We start from the raw sequence: 25,930 nt of genomic DNA, 5'->3' as shown, positions 1-25,930 counted from the left end.
CTTTAAATATGCTCAGAACACATCAGCCTACCGTTGCATAAAATCATCTAACACAAAGCCTACTTTACAATTTCTTTTATAATAAAGTGTTGAATATCTCGTGTAATTACCGAATACTGTACTGAAAGTGAAAAACAGAATGGCTGTATGAGTGATCAAAGTATGGTTTCTACTGAGTGTGTATCATTTTTGCACTATTATGAAGTTGAAAAATCATGAGTTGAACCATGGTAAGTCAGGCACTGTCTGTACTCTAAGGCACACCCACACATATATATGCACAGAAAAGGGTTTAGATACAATTATCTTAGGAAAACCTGAAGAATTTGCTTTGAGAGACAGGTAGGAGACAGAGTTTTATCTTCTGTATCATTTTATTCAATAAACAATCTTTTTAACAAGTACCATGTTTCCCCGAAAATAAGACAGGGTCTTATATTTATTTTTCCTCAAGAAGACACCCTAGGGCTTATTTTCAGGGGATGTGGTATTTTCCCCTCAAAGCCTCAGCTTGCAGCACAAACAGGATGGCCGAGACCTGACCGGGGGAGACAACCTTATTGGTGGGGCTGCCACACCTTTCTGGTCACCTCTGGGATAGTAGCTGTCACGATGGGGCAGATGAGAAGAGCTGCTCGTCTTCTTTACCGCTCTTTAATGAAATTCATGCGTTGTGCCAGATACGCTGCATAGCCACGTCCATCACTAGGTCTTATTTTCAGGGTAGGGCCTATATTGTGCAAATGCTTAGAAATCCTGTTAGGGCTTATTTTATGGGTAGGTCTTATTTTGGGGGAAACATGGTATTTTAAAATAGTTTCTAGTACCCTTCCTATTAAGGCATATTAATAGTCAACTATATTAAAAGACGAAAATATGAATTAAATAATAAAACAAAAATAATTTAGAGATCACCATGGAAACAGCATCTGCTATGGTTTGAATGTCTGTCCCCTCCAAAACTCATGCTGAAGGCCGGGCGCTGTGGCTCACGCCTGTAATCCTAGCTCTTGGGAGGCCGAGGCGGGCGGATTGCTCAAGGTCAGGAGTTCAAAACCAGCCTGAGCAAGAGCGAGACCCCGTCTCTGCTATAAATAGAAAGAAATTAATTGGCCAACTGATATATATAAAAAAAAATTAGCCGGGCATGGTGGCGCATGCCTGTAGTCCCAGCTACCCAGGAGGCTGAGGCAGAAGGATCACTCGAGCCCAGGAGTTTGAGGTTGCTGTGAGCTAGGCTGACGCCACGGCACTCACTCTAGCCTGGGCAACAAAGCGAGACTCTGTCTCAAAAAAAAAAAAAAAAAAAAAAACTCATGCTGAAAGTTAATTGCCATTGTAACAATATTAAGAAGTGTGACCTTCAAGACATCATTAAGACGTAAGGGCTCTACTCTCATGATGGAATTAATGCTGTTATAAAAGGACAGGTTTGGCCCCTCCCTTGCTCTCGTTCACTGCACTTCTGCCATGTGATGACATAGCAAGAAGGCCCTTGCCATATGACAATGCCTTGATGTTAGACTTGCCAGCCTCCAAAACTGTTAGAAATAAATTTCAGTTCTCTAAAAATGACCTAGTCTCAAGTATTCTGTTACAGCAGCATGAAACAAACTAAGACAGCATTCAAACCAAAGCAAGCTTAACTTCATAATCATGGCTGATCAGACATCTTCTCTAAAAATATCTAATCTCAAAGAATAATAAAATTCAATGTGATTTACTTTTGTTTTGAAAAAAGTCAAAAGATTTTTTTTTTATTTTATTTACATTTTTCTTTCTTTTTTTTTAGTGATCAAACTCACCAGAAGGTCAAAAGATTTTAAAAGTGAGAAAATAACATTTGATTTATTCTGTCAAAATAATTAGAAATTTTTTAAATTCTGAGACTTATAATAATGTAGTTGAAAAGTTCTTACATTAAATAAGATACAGTGAATTACTCAGGCTATCACCTGCAACATGATAATCACAAGAAAAATTCATATATCGAGTTTAATCTTCCAGAATAATATAAAGTAAAAAAAAAAAAAAACTGTGAAGAATAAAAGTTGCTTCTAGAACCTAAAGAGGCAATAAGGGAAAAAAAGAGAATAAAAGTTGGACCAGGTGCTCACGCCTATAATCCCAGCACTTTGGGAGGCCAAAGCATGAGGATCACTTGAAGCTAGGAGTTCAAGACCAGCCCAGGCAACATAGCAAGACCCTATTTTTTTTTTTTAATACAGAATGTATATCTTTTTCTTTCTTTCTTTCTGTCTTTCTCTTATTATCACAAGACTTTCGTGGTACTCAAGCAAGACCCTTATTTGACAGAAAAAGGAAAAGAAAAGTTAGTTGGGCATGGTGGTGCGCTCATGTAGTCCTAGAGACTCGGGAGGCTGAGGAAAGACAGTCACTTGAGTCCAGGAATTTGAGGCTGCAGTGAGCTATGATCGTACAACCGCACTGAAGCCAGGGTGACAAAGTGAGACCTTGTCTCAAAAAAAAAAAAAAAAGAGTAAAAGTAGTTTGTTGTTACTTATTAATACTACTTTTTAAAAGATATAAGCATCATACTCTAGAAGAAGAAATTATAGATTGGCTTTGTACAGAAAAGAGTTAATACACAGGTTTGAATGCTAGCTTTTAAAAAGCTTGCTTATAAGGTTGGCCCTTGGGCCAGGTCTGAGAATTTGATTTGATGGAGGGTTCCTACCACCCTAAGTGATAAGAGTGGCCCCTTGTGTCTAAGCTGTTTATACAGATAACATGGTTTATGCTGAACTGCTTTCTTTCTGGAAGTCTAGAATTTTGGTACATGCCAGGCAGAGGGTGCTAAATCCTGTGAGTTCTCTTAGCATATAATGGAACCTGAGGATGGTCTTGGGGACCCCCAATGCAGGCTCTCACAGGCCCAGGTTTGAGTCCTAATTCTGCCCCTTCTAACAGTGTTAAAATCCTGGGGAAAAGTGTCTTCTGGGGCTAGTTCTTAGTGATCAAAACAAATGGAAAGGGGGCTGGAACATTGACTAGCTAACATATAAGGTTCCCTGTAGTTCCAAGATTCTTTAAATTATGTGATCATAGTTGTATATTGTCTTCATAGGATAGAGTTCAAATTGCTAAGAAAATATAAGCCTAAAAATTAAAATACCTTCATATTAACAATTTTTTCTTTTTTTTTTTTTTGAGACAGTCTCACTCTGTTGTCTGGGCTAGAGTACTGTGGCGTCAGCCTAGCTCACAGCAACCTCAAACACCTGGGCTCAAGCAATCCTCCTGCCTCAGCTTCCCCAGTAGCTGGGACTACAGGTATGCGCCACCATGCCTGGCTAATTTTTTCTATATATTTTTAATTGGCCAATTAATTTATTTCTATTTATAGTAGAGACAGGCTCTTGCTCTTGCTCAGGCTGGTTTCCAACTCCTGACCTTGAGCGATCCGCCGGCCTCGGGCTCCCAGAGTACTAGGATTACAGGCGTGAGCCACTGCACCCGGCCCATATTAACAATTTTCTACCTGTTACAAGTCAACATTAACCTTCAGAAATAAATTGGGCCCAAACAATGCAATCTAATCACAACTCCAAAATATTAGGTTTCTATTTATTAAATATTACAATTTTATAGATTTGTTTTACAGAGGAAAATGATAATAAATAACCAAACATAAAACATGACATTTCAAAACTCTGATGCTCTTTGATTAGTGACAACTATGCTCTAGAGACTAGAAAGATAGCCCAGCTCTACCAATTTAAAAATTTAATAGAGGGTGAAGGACTAAAGCTTACCCATAGGGTACAATGAACACTGTTCTGGTGACAAGCACACTAAAAACCCTGAGTTCAGCATTATATAATTCATCCATGTAACAAAAACACTTGTACCCCCTAATATTTTGAAATTTTTTTTTTTTTTTAAGTTAAAAGCAAGTTGCTGTTTTGGCCCAGATAACTGGTAGAATGAAGAAAAACCAATTCCTATCCATTGGATGCACTGATGATCTTAACCACTTGAATTATTAATACATACACATGAGCTCTAAAAGATCTAAGTGGCTGGGCGCGATGGCTCACGCCTGTAATCCTAGCACTCTGGGAGGCCAAGGCGGGTGGATTGTTCGAGGTCAGGAGTTCGAGACCAGCCTGAGCAAGATCAAGACCCCGTCTCTACTATAAAAATAGAAAGAAATTAATTGGCCAACTAATATATATAGAAAAAACTAGCCAGGCATGGTGGCGCATGCCTGTAGTCCCAGCTACTTGGGAGGCTGAGGCAGGAGGATCCCTTGAGCCCAGGAGTTTGAGGTTGCTGTGAGCGAGGCTGACGCCACGGCACTCACTCTAGCCTGGGCAACAAAGCGAGACTCTGTCTCAAAAAAAAAAAAATAAAAAAATAAAAAAAAATAAAAGATCTAAGAGAAAATATTGCAAGTCTATTATTACCAAGTAAAATAGCACACTTTCTTTTAAAATCAATACCTTTTACATTTTTCCGTGATTTGGAGGATTTCTTCTCCTTTAAACTGTGATTTTTAACAGACTTTTGTTTTCTTTTCTCTTCTTCAGCAAGAACTTTCTGAAGCAAATGAGCAAAAAAATCGAAGTCAAAAGGACGCTTTTCCTCTGTTTAAAAAAAAGGAAAAGAACTTTCAAGTTTTTATTCTTAAAAAAAACTATTTCTAGTTTTTTTTTAAAGTATCATAATATTATAAACAAATAGGCTTATCTATCAGCAGAATGGATGTAAGTATGCAACAGAACACCACTCAGCAATAAAAGGACTAGTTTTAAAAAACAAAACTACTGATACAAGCAATAATATCAGTGAAAATCAAAAACATAGTGAGTGAAAGAAACCAGATATACAAAAATACATACTGTATTATTCCAAGAATCAGATATTCTAGAACATGCTAAACTAATCTATGATGATTCAAATAAAATAGAGGTTGCCTTGAGCTAAGAGGACAGCATTTGATTGACTAGAAAAGGAAACAAGAGACCTTCTAAAGTGATGAAAATGTTCCATATATTGTTTGAGGGTAGTGGTTACACAAGTATATTCTTTGTCAAAATTCAAACTATACTTTGAACAATGCATAAATATAAATCAATTTTTAAAAATGACAAAGATGACTAAGAAGTTCTCAAAATGCATACCACCACCACATGTTCTTTCTTTATCACAACCATTTCACCACTTACTCTTTCTAGTAAGCAAAGTGGAAATAAATGAATATTAATCAGGAACACTTCCACTAAATACCCATCAACAGCACTGTATCAGAAAGAACAATTAGTGAACAAACTGAGAATGAATACAGTATGGAAGTCAAATCTTTGCTTAAGCTAAACTTACAGTGAATGTAGAGAAAATGATTCTATATACATGTAAGTTGAAGATTGGTTTGATAAGATGGCCTCAGAAAAAGAAATATATACTAAAATAAAAAGTCTCACGAAATCTGGGATTCCTAAAGGCTCTGTTTCATTGTCAACCCAAACTTAATCTGTTCTGAATCTCCACAACAATGATTCTGAAAGACAAACTTAGCACACAAAGAATCCATAAAGGATCTCCACATGGTTCTCTGAGAAATCAAATTGTAAGTTTCCCCCCAAAAACCTATGTGGGGTTTTTTTGTTTTTGTTTTTTTATTTTCCACTACAGCACCAAAATCATAAATTTGGCAGGTGGTGAAGGGGCAGTTTTGAGACAGGTCTCACTATGTTGCCCAGGCTGATCTCAAATTCCCAGGCTCAAGGGATCCTTTAATCTAAACCTCCTGACTAGCTGAATAGGTATTCACCACCATGCCTGGCTCAAAACCAGCATGTTTTAAAGATTACCTATTATAACTGCCTTTAAAAAGGCTCCACAGTCTAAATACACTGTTTATAAATTTATGGATTATTTTCTGATTATAATATGTTAAACCTAATGAAAAGTTTCAGGACTACTTTTCTAACATGAAGTGGTTTGAGGACCACCGTATTCCAGATCTTCTAGGAGCCATTCCTGGTAGTAGTTTCTTTCCCTGAAGATCCAATACAACATTGGGTGTAGGATACATTCATATACATTAGTGTCTACTCATAAAATAAACATGCATGCCACACAATCTAAATTCTCCCTATACTTGGATTTTTTCCTTAAAATTACCACTAAGCTAATCTTATAGCTTCGTGGACATTAATCATAAAATACTGAGAATTATAGATCCATAAAAAAGATATATCTTCCAAACAAAAGATATAGGAATTAATTGACTGATTGAGACAGGATCTCACCATATCACCCAGACTGGTCTAGAACTCCTAGGCTCAAGGAATCTTCTCATGCCAGCCTCCCAAGTAGCTGGGATTATACTGGCCGGCCGCGGTGGCTCACGCCTGTAATCCTAGCACTCTGGGAGGCTGAGGCAGGCCAGGTGCTAGAGGTCAGGAGTTTGAAACCAAGTAGCTGGGATTATAGGTGCAAGCCACCACACCCAGTTCAAGAGCTACTTTAAAAAGTAAATTTAATTATTTTTCTTTAGAGATCCCTTGATGTTTTTCTCTAGACTTCTAGACTTAATAAAAGAAAATAATCTTAATTTTAATGAGGATATTAGAAGATGAACAGTATCTATCATTCCTTCACATCAGGTTAAATTCAATTCAAATGATACCTCTTCAAACAGAACTACCCTGCTCAATCTAAACATTCACCTCCTAACCTCCTTTTTTCTTCTTCTCAGAAATTAATCACTATCTAAAATTATCGTGTCATATAAAATAAAATAAAAATTAAAAATATAATAAATAAAATAAAATTATCATGTTTATCAACTATGTTATCTTCCGCAATCCAATTAGATTTAAGGGTCTAAACACAGGATTCTCATTTGCCCTCTTAATCATTATATCCTCAATATCTAGAATAGTAACTAACACACAGCAGGTAGTCAGTGTTGTTGACTGAATAATTAACTACTAGAAAGAAACATCTATAGTATCTCCTTATCTCCTTGAGTACAGTTCCTACAGAACAAAGAACTATCAGAAGTGGTACCATCAGTTCCTCGATAAGCTCTTGGACTTAGAATTAGAACTTTGTTTACCTGCTTCTGGATGTTTTGGCTAATCCCTTGCCTAGAGATTTGTAGCAACTACCACATACTGCTAAACAGAAAAATTTCCAGTCTTATTTTTTTTCCTATGCCAATGTAGGGACAAAACAAATCTAAAACACACTGGAGACAAAGACAAAAGATTGGTCATTTTTAAGGCTCTCCGGGCAATACTTTGTAAAAGAGGTCTTTATACTTACGGAATGCTTTGTCTATTCTCCATCCATTTGTTTTCTCTTCACGTTTAAATTTATTCTGTTAACAACAAAAAAAAAACCTATAGTAATTTTCTCCCACTAAAGAAGTTTTTTAAAAGCATTACAAATGAAACTCTTATGAATAACATACTATTCTCTACTAAATATGCTTCTGTTAATAGGCAAGTTACTTAAAAGTTTAGCTCTTTAAAATAAGAATAAAAAGCCGGGCATGGTGGCTCGTGCCTGTAGTCCCAGCAACTTGGGAGGCTGAGGCAGTAGGATTGCTTGAGCCCAGGAGTTTGAGGTTGCTGTGAGCTAGGCTGACGCCACGGCACTCACTCTAGCCTAGGCAAGAAAGCGAGACTCTGTCTCAAAAAAAATAAAAAAAAAAAAAAAATAAATAAAATAAAATAAGAATAAAAGATTTTTACTGAGCTTCCTGATCCTCATTATTAATAGCATGAAACAGCAATGGAAGGTATATTTACAAAGGACAGAAAAAATAAAGTCAACTAACATGGAAGCAGATGAAACTCATAATCAATTAAGCTAACTAATAATAACCTTTTTTTTTTTTTTTGAGACAGAGTCTCACTTTGTTGCCCAGGCTAGAGTGAGTACTGTGGCATCAGCCTAGCTCACAGCAACCTCAAACTCCTGGGCTCAAGCAATCCTACTGCCTCAGCCTCCCAAGTAGCTGGGACTACAGGCATGCGCCACCATGCCCAGCTAATTTTATATATATATACATATATATATATTAGTTGGAAAATTAATTTCTTTCTATTTATAGTAGAGATGGGGTCTCGCTCTTGCTCAGGCTGGTTTCGAACTCCTGACCTCAAGCAATCTGCCCGCCTCAGCCTTCCACAGTGCTAGGATTACAGGTGTGAGCCACTGCGCCCAGCCACTAATAACAACTTTTAAAATTAAATATTCGTATCTGGTTAAACCTCTAGCATTGTTCTAACAGGTGTCAAGTGGCATGGAGTGGAGACCAAGCAAAAACAACTAGAGAAACAACTAAGCAAAACTTTGAAGCAGGCCAAGTTTATCTTTAGAAACTTCTACATATTAAGGCACATTTCCTCACGTTATCCTCAGCACCCAAGATCCTCATCCTCAGTTCCACTCCAGATTACCTCCATTAAGAAGATGGAGAAGTTTTATTTAAATTTTATAGCTCAATCTATCCTAAGGTCTTTAGGAAGTTGGAGGGCATAAGTTTGCATCTGAGAATGTCTAATTATGCATATACATTTTAGGAGAGGGAACAGTCAGCCAATCTTTCCCTTCCACAGATCAGCGATCTACAAGCTTTTACTAAAAATAGAAAAATAAAACTTTTTATTGCAAAAAAAAAATAGATTAAGGACCAATGTAGATCTGCCTTACAAAGGCTTAAACCTGGCCTTGACAAGAACCAGAAGAGATAGTAAGTTAACTGCCTTCCAAAACAAAACTCAACACTCTTCAAAGGAAAGAAAAACATAATCCAGACATTATACAACATACCATCCACAATATCTGGCATGAAAAAAAAATGAGAAAAGAAAATATGATGCACACAGTCAAGAAAAGGGAAAAAAAAAACAGTCAATAGAATAGATCCCAATATAACCTAGATATTGAAATTAACAGACAAAAAAGTTAGTCTGAGCACAGTGGCTTATGCCTATAATCCTAGCACAAGGGGAGGCCAAGGAGGGAGGATTGGTTCAGCTCAGGAATTTGAGACCAGTCTGAGCAAGAGTGAGACTCTACTAAAAATAGAAAAACTGGCTGGACATTGTGGTGTGCACCTACAGTCCCAGCTACTTGGGAGGCTGAGGCAGTAGGATCGATTGAGCCCAGGAGTTTGAGGTTGCTGTGAGCTAGGCTGAGTGAGACTCTGTCTCAAAATAAATAAATAAATAAAATACATACATTCATGGATTTAAAGGAAAATATGGAGTAAAAAGATGGGGAAATCACAGCAGAGGAATAAAAACTTTAAACAACCAAGTGGAAATTATAGAAATTAAAAAATAATATCAAATGAAGTATTCACTGAGTGCAGGGCTTAACAGCAGATTGAAGATAAAAGACAGGGTCTGTGAACTTAAAGACATAGTAATAGAAACTATCCAAACTGAAACAGAGGAAAAAGATTAGAAAACAGTGGGCAGGCCGGGCGCGGTGGCTCACGCCTGTAATCCTAGCTCTCTGGGAGGCCGAGGCGGGCGGATTGCTTGAGGTCAGGAGCTCAAAACCAGCCTGAGCAAGAGCGAGACCCCGTCTCTACTATAAATAGAAAGAAATTAATTGGCCAACTGATATATATATAAAAAATTAGCAGGCCATGGTGGCACTTGCCTGTAGTCCCAGCTACTCGGGAGGCTGAGACAGTAGGATCGCTTGAGCCCAGGAGTTTGAGGTTGCTGTGAGCAAGGCTGATGCCAGGGCACTCACTTTAGCCTGGGCAACAAAGCGAGACTCTGTTTCAAAAAAAAAAAAAAAGAAAGAAAGAAAACAGTGGGCAGAGCTTTATTAACCTGTAGTACAATGCCACTTAGGGTAAACCATGTAAGTGGAGTCCCAGAAGGAGAGAATAAAGCATAAAAAATTTTAAAAGAAATGATTTCAAATTTCCCAAATATAGTGAAAAATAATCTAAAGAGCTAAAAAGCTCTGCAAACCCAAAGAAAACTAAAGCTAGGCACACCATCATCATCATACTGCTAAATGTGAAAGTTAAAGAAAAAAACATCCTGAAAACAGCCAGAGAAAAACAATTCAGCATATACAGAGGGAAGAATGATATGAATGATGGCTGCCCATTTTTCATCAGAAACACTAGTGGCCAAAAGACAATAGAATGACATCTTTAAAAGGCCAAAAGGAAAAAAAAAATGTCAAACCAGAGATCTACATGCAGCAAAATATAGCCTTCAAAAACAAGGCTGAAATAAAGACATTCAGATAAATGAAACTGAGAAAATTTTTCAATGGCAGACCTGTTGTTCAGACCTACAGGAAGGAATGAAAAGCACCAGAAATGGCACTCTGCCCAAAGGCCTGCTAGAACCACACTAAACTTTTAGGAGAAAAGTCTAAGTGATTTTTGACAAAAGTCAGTCTAGTGACAAACACCATAAATTACTCAGATCATCAGAGAGCTCCAACTGTAGACAATCAACTTCTAGCCTTCACACAACTTTAACATTTTATTCTCCTTTTAACAAAGATCAACATTAGAAAATGAATATAAAGAATATAAATAGTTTGTCATCTCTTGCAGAACTATGAGTAGGACTATTGCATTACACTATACAATGCCCCTTATATAATGTCCCCAGACAATTGATGCCTAGTCCTTCAGTTCTAGAGGGAAAAAACCCCACCTTTCCTAATCATTCCCTTTATTAATGTAATGAACATGATTGGGATGGGAAATGAAGGAAAAAGCCCACAGGTGGGTAAAGATCTCACTATGAATTCAGAATGCATTATGGCAACATAGTTTTATAGCATTCAAATGCACATCAGTCCAGGAAAATTGTATAAAGTTCCTCAGCAAAGAAACTAAAAAAAAAGAAAGCTCATCCTCTCAAGGTATATTACAGCTGCAAGTAATATCAGTTTTTTTAATACTGCCACTGGTTGTTCCCAGAGTTAAGGTGGCCTACAAAAGCAATGGTTAGATCAGATAATGAGAACTATGTAACTCAGAATTACACAGTTCTCATTATCTGATCTAACCTAGAAAATTCTGAAATATACTTTGTGTTTAAAAAGCTACCTTTATAGTATTCGAGTCACAACACTGAAAAAGGATAGCCATTATTTTAACACCTAAATATTTTGATACACTTATCTTCCCTCCAACTTTTATTTTATCTTAGTTTTAGTGCCTTTATTGGTACTAACTTCAAATTCACTTTAGAAGTGGACAAGGTATGTATAAGAAAATATGATACTAATATTAAGGAGATTGTAATCATATCAGAACAGAGAGATATTACATTACTTTTCAAGCACTGAAGAGAGACAATGTAACAAAAACATAACAGTAAAAAAAGACGAACTGAGATTTAAATCAAAGGTCAAAAAAATAATAATAACATTTGTAATTTTGGTCTCCTTTCAATCAGCAAATATGATGGGTTCATTTTACCTTAATTTCTATCCTTGCTCTGTGAGGAAAAAGCTGCCCAATCATGGAAAAGTCAGTTCCAACCATGCTGATGGCTAAAAAAAACATATCTGTTTCTGTAAAAATAAAAGATTTACAATGACAAAAATACTCTCAGTATTTCAGAGAAAAGAAATCTTACATTAGTATATATTCTGATTTTAAAATAAATTTGATCGTACTTGATTTTATTAGAAAGATTCTCATGGAATATCTAAAAATATCTTGTTTAAACATTCTTTTAAAAAAAACACAATATAAGAAATTTTCATGCTAATCCCAGTGCAGCTGGAATTTTTAAAAAGACATTCTGCCTATTTGGTCTCAAAGTGCCCTAAAAAAAACTGTCAGTCATAGCCAGTATAAGATTACACTATGTGAGCAACTAAGATGCACTTAGTACATAAAGAATGTAGCTAGAAAAATACACAAGAAACCCTTAATAGAAGTTACCTCAGTAGGATACATAGGATTAGGGAAGTCACAGAAGGAAAGTATAGAATCTTTCTTTTCACTCTATATTCTTCAGCTGTGTTTGAACTTTTTCCTAAAACAGACTATTGCTTCTAAAATAAAAAGTAAATAACAAGCACCACCAGGCAATAGCTATTTGTTTAACAGCCTAATTTTAACCTACAGAAACTTTATTACACAATCCTATCTGAAGTAGAACATTATGAACATTATTAACATACTACTATATTATTCATTTTCACTTAAATGATGTATTTTGTACAGGGATTTTACAAAGAGAAAGATTTCAGCCAAAATGACCATAAAGCTAATTAAATTCTTAAAAAGATTTCTAATATGAGCTTAGAAATACAATTCCATGCAGGAAGCAGAAAGGAGGTGCCAATAAAATTAGCTGGAGAGAAAAAATGGTAGTTTGGATTTTATTTACTTAGGGGATACCTGATCTAATTCAGAAACAGAAAATAGTTCACTTCATTTCAAATAAATAACTTACACAATTTTAAACAAAAATTAGTTACCTTTATTTGACCATGGTTTAGAGTAATAGTTTTTCCTAAAGCTGGAATATGTAGTTGTAGAACCACGCTCAAATATGGGGTCATTTTCTTCAACAACACAAGGGCCTTTTGTCCTTAAAACTTCTACAGTTAAACTGAAAGAAACACATTTTCAAATAGATCCACACTAAAAAGAAGTCATGAAACAAATAGTAAATGAGTTTTTTGTGGGTTTTTTTTTTGTTTTTTTTTTGAGGTAAGATCTTGCTCTGTTGCCTGGGTTAGAGTGAAGTGGCCTCATCATAGCTCACTGCAACCTCTAACTCCTGGGCTAAGGAGATCCACCTGTGTCACCCTCCTGAGTAGCTGGGACTAAAGCCATGCACCACACCTACCTAACTCTTTTGTTTGTTATTTTAGACAGGGTCTCCATATGTTGCCCAGGCTGTTCTTGAACTCCTGGCCTCAAACCATCCTCTTGCCTTGACCTCCCAAAGTGCTAGGATTACAAGTGTGAGCCACCACACCCTGCCATAAATGAGATTTTTTTCCCAGCATAAATGAGATTTAAATAGTTGTATTTTAAAATTTAGGATGGCAGCCATATCAAAAGTATAATAATATACATTTGAAATATGGATATTTTCTAAGCCATCTGTTAATTTTTACTTAAAACGTTGATTCCAGGAGGTAGAAATAAATGCCAACCTATTTTCAAAATCTGTAACAGCAACATAAATTTACAAAAAATATCTTTGAGCCACCTAAAAAAAAATTTGTTTTATTGACTTTGCATATCTCCTCTATTCAATATTACCTATATTACTGTACTAGGCCCAAAAGAAATATTGAGAAATATAAACATTTTATACTTATATTTTACATTCCTGCAGACAAAGCAGTTAAATATGCTTTTAACTACTTAATGACCAGTAAAATCATCATCACAAATTAATGGAAAACAGCATGCAAAAACAACTAGTTCTAGCTTAGCAGTATTACATTTATGTTTAATTGTCATAGAATGTAAATGCTATAAATGTTTATTAAACTTCAAAAGATTTTCCATTCCTCTTTTTTATGTACCAATTTATCCTCTTTGAAAAAACTACACTTAAAACAATTAAATTCCACAATGCCAGATGTGAGAAATTTAACTAGAAGGTGAATCAAACTTAACCACAGTAAGAATCATAAAATATGTTAAGCCTATGTTTCATTGCATATCCATTAGTTATCAACACACACCAAGATATGGTATTAGTTAATACTATGAAAACTTGAATATTGACTTCAAGACTGAGTCTATCTTAGAAATTTCTCTTCAGTGGAAGACAGCATGTGGTTAGTTCAGTAAGCTCAACCAATTACTAGCAAAGTTAGTAAAACAATGGTGTTACGTTAATGGATGACAGGGCAGCAGTACCATCTTATCATACAAAACACAGTATTATAAAATATGCTAAAAAATATTATTAATCTAACCCACTTTTCCATTTACAATATTCATTATGCAAATATAAACATCAGCATCTACAGAGTGACAATGACAAATACAGACACAGGATCTCTCTCACTAGACAAAGTATATTTCTCCTCATGAAACCACACCTCTTTTTTTAACCTACCTTTCTTCATCCAAAATAATGGAACCATCTTCTGCCACTTTTACTCGAGGAACCAGCAATGGCCCATCATCTGTCTCTTCTTCCAATGCTTCATTATCTACAGCATCAGGAGTACTCTTACCTTCTTGCCTACCAAATGTAATGATAGGTTAATTCACAGTCATGAGAAGTATTTCCTGAATCCTATGAACTTCAAAATAAATTAGTACAAATTCAATATTCTAGCTAGTTCCAAATACCCCCATAACCTAATTGAAAATACTATGTGTTAAGGACATGATTATAAGATTTTCTCAAATTTTATCTTGAAGCATTTAATAAAAAGCCTTTACTCTTTTAAAATAAAAAGTAGTAAATGCTCACCTCTTCTATCTCAACATAATTTCAGAGTATATCCATCCAATTATTATGGAATTAACAATAATAATCCTGGCTGGGCACAGTGGTTCATGCCTATAATTCTAGCACTTGGGGAGGCTGAGGTGGGCGGATTGCTCCAGGTCAGGAGTTCTAAACCAGCCTGAGCAACAGAGAGACTCCATATCTACTATAAATAGAAACAAATTAATTGGCCAACTAAAAATACATAGAAAAAATTAGCTGGGCATGGTGGCACATGCCTGTAGTCCCAGTTACTTGGGAAGCTGAGGCAGGAGGATTGCTTAAGCCCAGGAGTTTGAGGATGCTATGAGCTACAGCCATGGCACTCTAGCCTGGGTAACAGAATAAGACTCTGTCTCCAAAAAAAAAAAAACAATAATAATCCTTACAGTTGTACAGCATTAGTATCCAAATCATTTTATTAACTCTTCAGAGCAACCCTTCAAGGTTAATATTTTCATACCCTTTTGAGTAATAGAGAAGATAAATAACTTTTACTCTACATTATACAACAGTAAGGGCAAAAAGAGCAAAAAGTAAAACACAATGTTTCAAATAATGACTGCAGATCTCATGCGCTTTCCATTCTACTACACTGTCTCCTTAGGGTTTTTCTGTTTTTGTTGAAACAGGGTTTTGCTCTTTTGCCCAGGATTGAATACAGTGGTACAATCATGGCATACTGCAACCTCGAACTCAGGCTCAAGCAATCCTCCTGCCTCAGCCTCCCGAGTAACTGGAACTACAGGCACACACCATCACGCTTAGCGAATTTTTCCTTTTGTTTGTTTTGTTTTTTTTTTGTAGAGATTGTGTCTCACTATGTTTCCGAGGCTACTCTCAAACTCCTGGACTCAAGCAATCCGCCCACCTCGGCCTCCAAAAGTGCTGGGCATGAGCCACTGTGCTTGGCCTCCTTAAGGTTTAATTGAAACAAATATAACCTATAAGCCTGTAAAACACAACCTATTATTTTTAAAACTTCAGCACTCTGCTTTAAAACAATATAGATCCTAGGCAAACAGTGATCATTAATGAACCCTTGAAGTGACAACTAAAGAACTCCCAATGTTTCTGATAATTTTCCACAGTCTCCCACTCTGAATTACAAAGCTAAAATAACTTCCTATTACAAAAGGTCTCTTGGTGGGATTTCTCCAGAATAAGCTAAAATATGACAGTTATAAACATGAGCTTGTACAAAAAATAGACTACATCTAGTGGCATCAAAAGCTAGAGCTGCTGTAAGACAGTATATGAAGCATGCTAATTTCTTGTTTAAAAGAAAAGGAAAAGAAAAAAGATATACACATTTGCCTGGGTGTGCATAGACTAGAAATGGAATGATACATTAAAACACTGGTAACAAACACTCCAGGGAGGGGAACTAGATGGCAGAAAATGAATCAGGAGACTTCTCAATATTCACTTTTGGTCCGCTTGAATTTCGTACCATGAAATATATCATTATTCTAAGACAAAACAAAGCATTCTTAATTCTAAAAGCTTTAATTTAAAATCATAATACTGGTCAGTTATATATATATAATATACAAATAATGTAGGGCTTTCATACTGATTTAAATAGGGCAGTAACTTTTATTCTTGTTCAGTGAGAATATTTTTAAAATCCAATTAAATGTAATTTGACTATAATAGGAAGCACCATTTGATCTCTCTCTCCCTTTTTTTTTTTTTTAGGAGACAGGGTCTCATTCTGTTACTCAGGGGGGAATATAGAGGGGTGATCATAGCTCACTGCAGTCTCAAAGTCTCAAATTCCTGGGCTTAAGTGATACTCTTACCTCAGCCTCATGAGTTGCTGGGATTATATAAGCATACACTGCCACACTTGGCTAATTTTTCTTCTTAATTGTTTTTAGAGATAGAGTCTTATTTGTTGCCCAGGCCGGTCATGAATTCCTGGCCTCAAGTGATCCTCCCACCTCAGCCTCCCAAAGGGCTGAAATTACACGTGTGAGCCACTATACTCAGCCCCGATTTCATTTTTTTTAACATAATAGAATATAGAATATGTTTTTTAAAATAATAGAATATATTTTAAAAAAAAATAAGATGCTTACTCTCTCGTCTGGACTGCAGTCAATAATTTTTCTGTTTTCTTTTCTTGTTCCAGTGAAGAACTATTAAACATAAATAACAGATTACTTATAATATGAATTATTAATTTACATCTTGTCAATTCTACCTGTAGGCAAGAAGGAAATTATTCTAACTTCTGTGGTGTTTTTTTTTTAATAATATATCACAGCACTTATTAATAATGGTGCAGCCCAAAATCAATTTTCAGTCAAAACCTTGTCATCAAGTAAAAATAACGTGGTAGGCCCTAAGTAGAAAATGTTCTTACACCCTAAGTCCTCAGTGAAGGGAGACTACCAGTCCCAAGATAATGAAGCAACCTAGGTAGCTTGTCTCAAACTTCTAGATGTCAAACAACTGGAAACCTAGGTTTCTAGCCCCCCCTTAAACGAGGCTAAAGTCCTAGTAAACCTGAAAAAGGACTACACTGAAGAACATGCCACAAGTCACAACTCCTACCTCCACCTACTAATTCATCAACTACACAACAAGATTTATTACAAACCTTCTGCCTCCCCCATCCCAGACTAACTTCGATCATCCCACCTAAGCCTCCCAAAGTGCTGAGATTACAGGCATGAGCCACCATGCCCAGCCAGGAAATTTATTTTTAATCTCAGAGATAAAGGGCATCATTTTCCATTCCCAGTAAGCAGTTACTTGAAATATTGCTAATTTTTGTTAGAAAATTCTATCTATACTTTTGGGATCTTCACAGGAAAAAAAATTCTATCTAGAAGGATATATGTGTTACAAATTTTGTCAACAAACTTTTGGAAAACATGAACTAGTACTCTAAAAGTGATAGTTAAATCACCACATACCCAAAGAAAGTAAAACAAATTTTACTTACCTCATTGGATTGTTATCTGGCAGATAATATATGAAGTCTCTCATAGTCATTTTTGAACGATCTGGTGGCCCCTGACTTTCATTTATAGCATATTTGTTTTTCCATTGTTTCTATACACACAAACACACAGATCCACTTTTATTTTATATGGAAGAATTTCACATGTACTATATTCAAATATACAATCCTCTGTTGCATTCATTGCAAGTGCTCTAATATTATTCTTAACCCCAATTATGTAATTTTATAAACTGAATATTAAATTGTAGTATATTGCCCTTAATAGTTTTTAGTTTTTAAAAATTAAGGTGTCTAAGACTAGATAAAACCTCAATGTATAAAATCATGGTTAGAGATGCCTTCTAATTAAACCCTAAATAGCTGAAAATTATATGTACATAGCTTTTATTTACCCTGTAGTGAACTGAGAATCTGTGTATCCTATAGCATTCTTGAAGCAAATGTTAATTCCCCAAAATAAATCTAATTAAGCAGATTCTATAAAACACAGAACATTTTAGGAGTTTACATTTTTAGAGGTATAGCTTTTAGAGGATATGAATTGAAATCCCATATCCTGAACTTAAGTTTGACACAAAGCAAATAATAGAACTGAGCTTGTTTCCTCCCGTGTAAAACATTCATATTTACTTCGCATAGTTGAAAGAATTAAATAACAAACATAAAGCAACAAGCAAAATGCCTTCCTCTTAATTAAAAAAAAAAAGGTATTCTACAATTTATAACATGAGTGATTAAATAAATACTGCCTAGGCACTATTTCAAGACACCAGTTTAAATGCCTTTCACATATATTAATCATTTAATCTTCAAAACCCTTCAATGAGGTAGATACAGACTGAGTATTCCTTATCTCAAATGTTTGGGACAAGAAGTGTTTCAGATTTGAGATTTCTTTGGATTTTGAAATATTTGCAGAATACATACAAGTTGAACATCCCTAATGTGAAAGTCCAAAATCCAAAATGCTCCAATGAGCATTTCCTTTGAGCATGATACCAGCATTCAAATAGTTTCAGATTTTGGAGCATTTCAGATTTTCAGATTAGGGACACTCAACCTGTACTGTTATTAGTCCTGTTTTACAGAGAAGGAATAGACATAGATTAATTAAATTGTCCAAGGTCACATAGCTAGTAAAGGATGAAGTTAAGATTCAAACTTTAACTATCTAACTCCAGGGCCAGCATGCTTCACTACTGTTACATTGCCCTTAAAGGAAAAAAAAAAAAACAATCTTCAAGATTAAAAAGAACATGGACTCTATTATATGCATAACACAAATTTTTCCCATTTGTAATTTTCCTTATTGCCAATTTAGAAAACAATACCAATTCATTTTGCTCAACTATATTAGTCTTAATTCAAATAAATATACCACATGTCACATGGACATGTTCTTATGAAAAATTTGATTGACGGTTTATTTTATAAATATGTTTGTGTATCTGTGGATACATGTTTAAAACTTTGTGGCCTTCAAAAATATGAACAATATAAATGAATAAAATATGTAAAAATTATCATCAGTGAAAAAATTAGTTTAAATTTATGGTGTTTCTCAACCATTCTATTAACAAAGGGGGTAGTCTGTTAACATAAGGGATGTTATGTGGTTTTATTCTCCCATAAAAATGCTACAGAGGTTTATTTTTCTTCCAAACAATGCCTTACTAACACAAAAACAGAAATCTAGCAGGCAATGTCAAAATTCTGATTTTCCTCCCTTACCTTCTCTTTTCTCAATTCTTCTCTTAACATTTCCCTTAGTTTCTGGGCTTTATATATTCGGTATCTATCTGAGCATGGTTGTTTCTCTTTTGCTGGAATAGGGTTTGGCTGTGGAGTTTCTTGGTTAACTGTGGATGAGGGATGAGATTCTGCAGGAACACTAACACTAGGTTTAACCAGACTAGAAGTACTTGATAGTCGCTTTCTTCTCTGGGAAACAGGAAAGGAAGATTTACTAGATTCTTCAACATCTTTCTCATCACCAGTCTTTGCATCACTGCTGGAATTTAAAAAGAAAAAAGGGTACCATGAATCTTCTTTTATACATACTAGCTTCAAATTACAGCCTGGTAAAAAATCCAAAATAGTAGAGGCTATTTAAAAAAAAAAAATCAATCACTTCAGATTTATGCTACTTATGACAGAAATTACAAAGAGCCTCACTCTGTTGCCCGGACTAGAGTGCCAATAATTTCTTTCTGTTTTTAGTAGAGACAAGGTCTCACTCTTGCTCAGGCTGGTCTCAAACTCCTGACAAGCGATCCGCCCGCCTCAGCCTCTCAGGGTGCTAGGATTATAGGCATGAGCCACCGCAGCCCACCGGCCCAAATCTTTTTAACATATGTAAATCCTAACAAAGACTATTACTCTTTTTCAAACTTCAAGTCCCTAAGCACATTAGAGCACGTAATTAATTATATGCTTAGCTCCCTCAAAACAAAAAACCAAGTTACAGAACAAAGTTTAATTAGCCTAATTTGAATTACTAGATAACCAAGACTTGCTTTTTTAAAATAATTTATAATCAAATTTATAAATTGCATATAAAATTTAAAATTCACAGTGAGATCTCCTTAAACTGGGCTAAACTACTGGTATTTTACTTTACTTGTCAACCTGAGATCAGTCAAATCCAATACACAAAACTTCAAACCGCTGAAATATTTGTATTATGGCATTTGAAAATATACATTTAGCAACATAAGCCAAACCAAATTCTGTTTGAGACACAAATCATTTATCTTTTGTCAGGTATAACTCTACTTATACAACCATCAGAATAAACTCTTCAGTCAAAAAAAGTACTCAATACAAACTCAAAACTAGACCAAAAAAAAAAAAAAACAAGGTACTCAGTCACCCCAAATTATGGTACAACTTAGACATAAATTTTTCAAGAATGGCATTAAAGCAAATTAAGAAAAGAAGTGATATAAGTTAAGAATTAAGAACTTTTCATATTTTACAATCGATTTTATATAAAAACAGAAAATGCCTTAACCTATAGAAAAATCTTTCCAGGAAGGCTCCAATTTAAATTATCTCAGCCCAGGCCAGGCACAGTGGCTCATGCCTGTAATCCTAGCACTCTGGGAGGCCGAGGCTGGCGGATTGCTCCAGGTCAGGAGTTCAAAACCAGCCTGAGCAAGAGTGAGACCCCATCTCTACTATAAATAGAAAGAAATTAATTGGCCAATTAATATATATATATAATTAGCCAGGCATGGTGGCGCATGCCCGTAGTCCCAGCTACTCAGGAGGCTGAGGCTGAGGACTGCTTAAGCCCAGGAGTTTTAGGTTGCTGTGAGCTAGGCTGACGCCACGGCACTCACTCTAGCCTGGGCAACAAAGTGAGACCCTGTCTCAAAATAAATAAATAAATAATCAATCAATCTCAGCCCTTACAACAATGTGATACATGTACCATTTGCATTTTACCCAATTATGCCAAATGCATAGAAAAGAACATATACCTTACAGATCTTTACAACTAGTAAAAAACAACACACAAAAAAGAAAACATATGATTAAAAAACAAAGTAACAAAGTATACTACCTGAATTATCAACTCTAAGAAAACAATTAGAGCGGTGGCTCACTCCTGTAATCCAAGCACTTTGGGAGGCAGGGGTGGGAGGATTGCTTGAGCTCAGGAGTTCCAGATCAGTCTGAGCAAGAGGGAGACCCCCTCTCTAGTAAAAATAGTAAAAATTAGCCAAGTGCTGTAGTGCTCCCCTGTAGTCCCAGCTACTTGGAAGGCTGAGGCAGGAAGACCCTGGAGCCCAGGAGTTTGAGGTTGCTGTGAGCTAGGCTGGTGCCACCGCACTCTAGCACCAGCAACAGATTGAGACTCTGTCTCAAATTAAAAAAAAAAAAAAACAATTAAATATCCTCCTGCCTCAGTCTCCTGAGTAGCTGGGACTACAGGTGTACACCATGACACCCGGCTAATTTTTCCAATCCTCCCACCTCCGCCTCTCAGAGTACTACCATTACAGGCGTGAGCCACTGCGGCCAGCCCAATTAAATATCCTTGAGCTTAAATGTCTAAAGATTACAATCTCTTTATAATTTATCACATGATCAATTATCATACACTCATATATAGTTAACAAAATCTGTAAAATTTTTATTAATTTAAGAGCTACTGGCATTGGTATCTTCACTTTGTTAAGAAATTTTGAAACAGATTCATTCAAGAAACTTGGAAATCACTAAGCATCCCACTGAACTATCAAAATAACACCTTGTAGCCAGCATCAATTCAGGCCAATATAGGAAAATGTGCCCAAAAAAAAGAAATTTTTCAGCTTTCTGTCACAGCATAAATAGAATGTACCATTTTACTGTCACTTAGCAAGGTTGTTTACTAGTTTCCTCATATGTATAATATAGAAACAGAGACCCTCTTAACCTGACTTGTCTTAAGGGTGTTTCCATCACCTTTTTAAAAATTAATAACATTTGGTGGGCAAAAGTCATGTCCTGTGCAAGATAGTTTATATGCATTATTTCTAATCTCCACAATCATGCTCCAAGCAGGTAATTTTTTTTTTTAGAGGCAGGGTCTGGCTTTGTTACCCAGGCTGGAGCACATTCCAGCCTTGAACTCCCAAACAAATTATCCCCATTTTACAGATGAATAAATTCTGCCTGGGAAGTCTACTTAAATTGTTAAGTAAAAGAGTTGTGGCCATTCCCAGCTACTCCGGAGGCTGAGGCGGTAGGATCCCTTGAGCCCAGAAGTTTGATGTTACAGTGAGCTATGTTCTTGCCACCACACACGAGCCAGGGCAACAGAATGAAATCCTGTGTCTTAAGGAAAAAAAAAAAAAAGTAGAAGAGTCCTAAATCTAAACATGGTACGTGACAACTAAAGCCAGGCTTCTCCATTCGGGAAGCATGGTCACCATAGTTAAAGAGGCACACCCACAATCAAGTAACCAGAACTTCCCACAGACGTAAATCAGCAGAACAAAAGCAATCCTGATCTCCTTAAATAAAATATATATTTAAAAATAAATATTCTAAAAAACAAAACTACTTTCTCTGTCAAATACTCTAGAAGAATGAAAACTATGGTCATCTAAATTCTCAAATGAATAGTGTGGACATTTACTTTAAAACTGTCATGCCTGGATTCTCCCCTCACCACTTGAAGACACGGTCTTCTCTCCGAAAGTCTACAGACTATGACAAAAATCTACAAATGCGCGTCAGAGGGACACACTGCAGTTTGGAGACTCAACTGAAACGCTTATTGCAACCAAGAGAGTTATCCTATGGTAGATTTCATTTGCTCAGCTTCCAGGTGACAGACCCGGGGTGGGAGCAGATGGAAATACTCCCCTCTGCAAGCTCTTACCTGCTCCTAGGAGCCTTTTCTTGGGGCTCTGCTCGCCCGAAATCTACCACGGGTACATCTGTAGGCTCTGCTAGTTTCGAAGCAGAGTCAGCCGCAGGCTCCGGAAGCCTGGGAGACTCCTGTCCACGCTGCAGACTGGGGGCGGTGGAGCCCCTGGCGCCAGTACCAGACCTGACATTCGGCTTCACGCTAAGGCGTGCCCTGCGGAACATGGCGGAGCCAGGGGGCCCGGGGAGGCGGCCCCACGGCCGCTCTCAGCCCCGAGCCCCGGCTGCTGCCCGGAAAGGGGGTTAGGAACTACGCCTTCCCCAAAAGCCACACCACCAGTCCAGCCAGCAGCTACCGCAGTTTCACACCCCCGCCGCCTCTTCCTCCTCTCTCCCGTCGCCGCCGCTTTTTCATGACCCTGCCACACTAATAACTAAATTTCCATCTCCTTCCAGCAACCCCGCCCTCAGAGGGCGCCGGAACTGATTGCGTCATCATCCAGTGCCGCGGAATAACGTCAGACGCACGGCGCCAAGGAACCTTATTAACTACCAAGCTATGCCGAATTTAAAAGGTATAGATTTGTGCTCTTCCTCCTCTAAATGTCTTTAGGAGTAGTTGAAAAGAGGGAAAAGAGGTAGTGAGCTCCTTGGCTCAAACCTTTATGGGAACCATTAAGTTTACTACTGGTCGATTTGTTTTTAGAGGATCCTGAAGAGGAGTTAAACAAGATGAGAGCAGTGCCTCGTCTTGCTCACCAGCGTATCCGAGGGCTTAGAAATTCTAAATTGAGTAGAACATAGATTATAATATTCTGAAATGGCCAGGCACAGTTCCTCACACCTGTAATCCCAGAACTTTGAGAGGTCGAGACTGGAGGATTGCTTAAGGTCAGGAGTTCAAAACCAGCCTGGTCAACATAGCAAGACCCCGTCTCTTAAAAAAAAAAAAAAAATTGCGGCGTGAGACCGGTAATGGTTACCTCCTAGGAGGGAACTGGGTTTGGTATGAGCGGTGGCTCATACCAAGAATCCTAGCACTCTGGGAGGCTGAGGCTAGCCTGAGCAAGAGCGAGACCAGTCTTTACTAATAATAGAAAAAATTAGTGAGACAACTAAAAATAGAAACAAAAAATTAGCCAGGCTTGGTAGCAAGCACCTGTGGTCCCAGCTACTCGGGAGGATGAAGCAGGATTGCTTGAGGCCAGGAGTTTGAGGTTGCTGTGAGCTAGGCTGACACCACAGCACTCTAGCCCAGGCAACAGAGGGAGACTTTGTCTCAATCAATCAGTCAACAAATAAATAAATATTAGTCAGGTATAGTGGTGCACCGGAGACCCTATCTCTAAAATGAACAAATAAATAAGTAAATAAGTAAGCAGGGAGTGGTGGTATACACTATAGTCCTAGCTACTTGGAAGGATGAGGTGCGAAGATTGCTTGAACTCAAAGAAAAAAAAATTCTACAATAACATCCTGCTGCATTAATAACAAAATGTGAAAGGAATATAATCCTGAACTGGAGGAAGAAATAAGTCATCCAATGGGAGAAAGAAAAGAGGCAGCTGCTTTTGGGACTAGGAAGGCAAGGGTAAAAGCAGAGTAGAGTTTTCTCTAAGGCTGGGAAGAAAATGGAGGTCTGTGGGTTCTGTGGGCTCCCTCTCATACTCTGGAAAAGGAACAGAATCTCAGCTGGGTGAGGTGGCTCATGCCTGTAGTCCTAGCACTCTGGAAGGCCAAGGTAGGCGGATCATTTGAGCTCAGGAGTTAGAGACCAGCCTGAGCAAGAGAGAGATCCTGTCTTTACTAAAAATAGAAAGAAATTAGCTGGACAACTAAAAATATATAGAAAAAAACTAGCCGGGCATGGTGGCACATGCCTGTAGTCCCAGCTACTCGGGAAGCTGAGGCAGAAGGATTGCTTGAGCCCAGGAGTTTGAGGTTGCTGTGAGCTAGGCTGATGCCACGGCACTCTAGCCCGAGCAACAGTGCAAGACTATGTCTCAAAAACAAAAGGAACAGGATCTCAGTTGTATCTAAGGCAGCACAAGAACTCAAAAAAGAACCCCCTGCTGAAGATGTCTGAGAAATCTTGCAGCCACTGCCAGAAACACAGCTTTGGACAGCATATTCTGATATAAACTGAAGACACAAGGCCTTTCCCCGGTGTTCTGTTCCACCTTAGAAGCCAGGGCATTCCCACAACTTTGTAGGTAAGGAAGTCAATAATGACTAAACTTTAATTTCCCACTAGTAAAGGGATGGGAACAAAATCAGATTAAATTTTATTACTAAATATAAAGTCCTAAGACATTTGTTACACACCAATGTTTGTGGAGTAAGTTCTTAAGTGGCATCATAGTAATTTTTAAAATCTCCAGTTTTCTCTGACAAACACACCCAACATATCTTGGGTATGTATGTGTACCCCTACCACTCTAAAACTATATTTTCAGCTGCAAAGAAAAAAGCTCAATTAGACTATAAATTAAGAGCACATACAAAATAACAACTCTAACATTTACCTTCCAGATCCCAAATTCCTCCCCTCCCTTCCCTCTTCCAATGATCTCAAGAGCTGTGCCAGAAAGTCAATCTTAGGGTTCCCTAAGTGGAAGCAGTCCCCTGACCTGTTAGCAGGATTGAGGAGAAGTGGAGTGGGGGGAGAGTGGTAAGTATGCAAGGCTCTCTGAGGTTGAAAGAATAATGACAATAAGAGCTAAAGTAAGCCGGGCGCGGTGGCTCACGCCTGTAATCCTAGCACTCTGGGAGGCCGAGGCGGGCGGATTGCTCGAGGTCAGGAGTTCGAAACCAGCCTGAGCAAGAGCGAGACCCCGTCTCTACTATAAATAGAAAGAAATTAATTGGCCAACTAATATATATATAAAATTAGCCGGGCATGGTGGCGCATGCCTGTAGTCCCAGCTACTCGGGAGGCTGAGCCAGCAGGATTGCTTGAGCCCAGGAGATTGAGGTTGCTGTGAGCTAGGCTGACGCCATGGCACTCACTCTAGCCTGGGCAACAAGCGAGACTCTGTCTCAAAAAAAAAAAAAAAAAAAAAGAGCTAAAGTACTGAGTGCTACCCTACGTTGGGCACTTAATACTTGACAGATATTAATTCAATTAATGATG

At 37.3% G+C, this 25,930-nt stretch overlaps 1 protein-coding gene across 5 annotated transcripts in view; it reads right to left on the bottom strand.

Annotated features, from left to right (window-relative positions):
• BDP1 (BDP1 general transcription factor IIIB subunit) overlaps positions 1-23,285 on the bottom strand; it is a 90,558-nt gene extending 67,273 nt beyond the window's left edge. For 4 of the 5 annotated variants that reach the window (XM_076008086.1, XM_076008088.1, XM_076008089.1 and 1 more), the window contains exons 1-9: positions 22,811-23,285; positions 19,165-19,444; positions 17,413-17,522; positions 16,541-16,600; positions 14,076-14,204; positions 12,469-12,602; positions 11,456-11,550; positions 7,300-7,354; positions 4,467-4,610 (exon numbers count right to left, since the gene is read on the bottom strand). In XM_076008086.1, coding sequence (XP_075864201.1) covers positions 4,467-4,610; positions 7,300-7,354; positions 11,456-11,550; positions 12,469-12,602; positions 14,076-14,204; positions 16,541-16,600; positions 17,413-17,522; positions 19,165-19,444; positions 22,811-23,022 — 1,219 coding nt within the window. In that variant the 5' untranslated portion in view covers positions 23,023-23,285. The remainder of the gene's footprint in view (positions 1-4,466; positions 4,611-7,299; positions 7,355-11,455; positions 11,551-12,468; positions 12,603-14,075; positions 14,205-16,540; positions 16,601-17,412; positions 17,523-19,164; positions 19,445-22,810) is intronic. The other variant, XM_076008087.1, reaches the window with a different exon arrangement.
• Positions 23,286-25,930: the final 2,645 nt, after the last annotated feature.

This window comes from Microcebus murinus, chromosome 11, assembly GCF_040939455.1.
Source record: "Microcebus murinus isolate Inina chromosome 11, M.murinus_Inina_mat1.0, whole genome shotgun sequence".
Classification (NCBI taxonomy): Eukaryota; Metazoa; Chordata; class Mammalia; order Primates; family Cheirogaleidae; genus Microcebus; species Microcebus murinus.
This window is presented reverse-complemented; position numbering and strand designations above follow the sequence as displayed.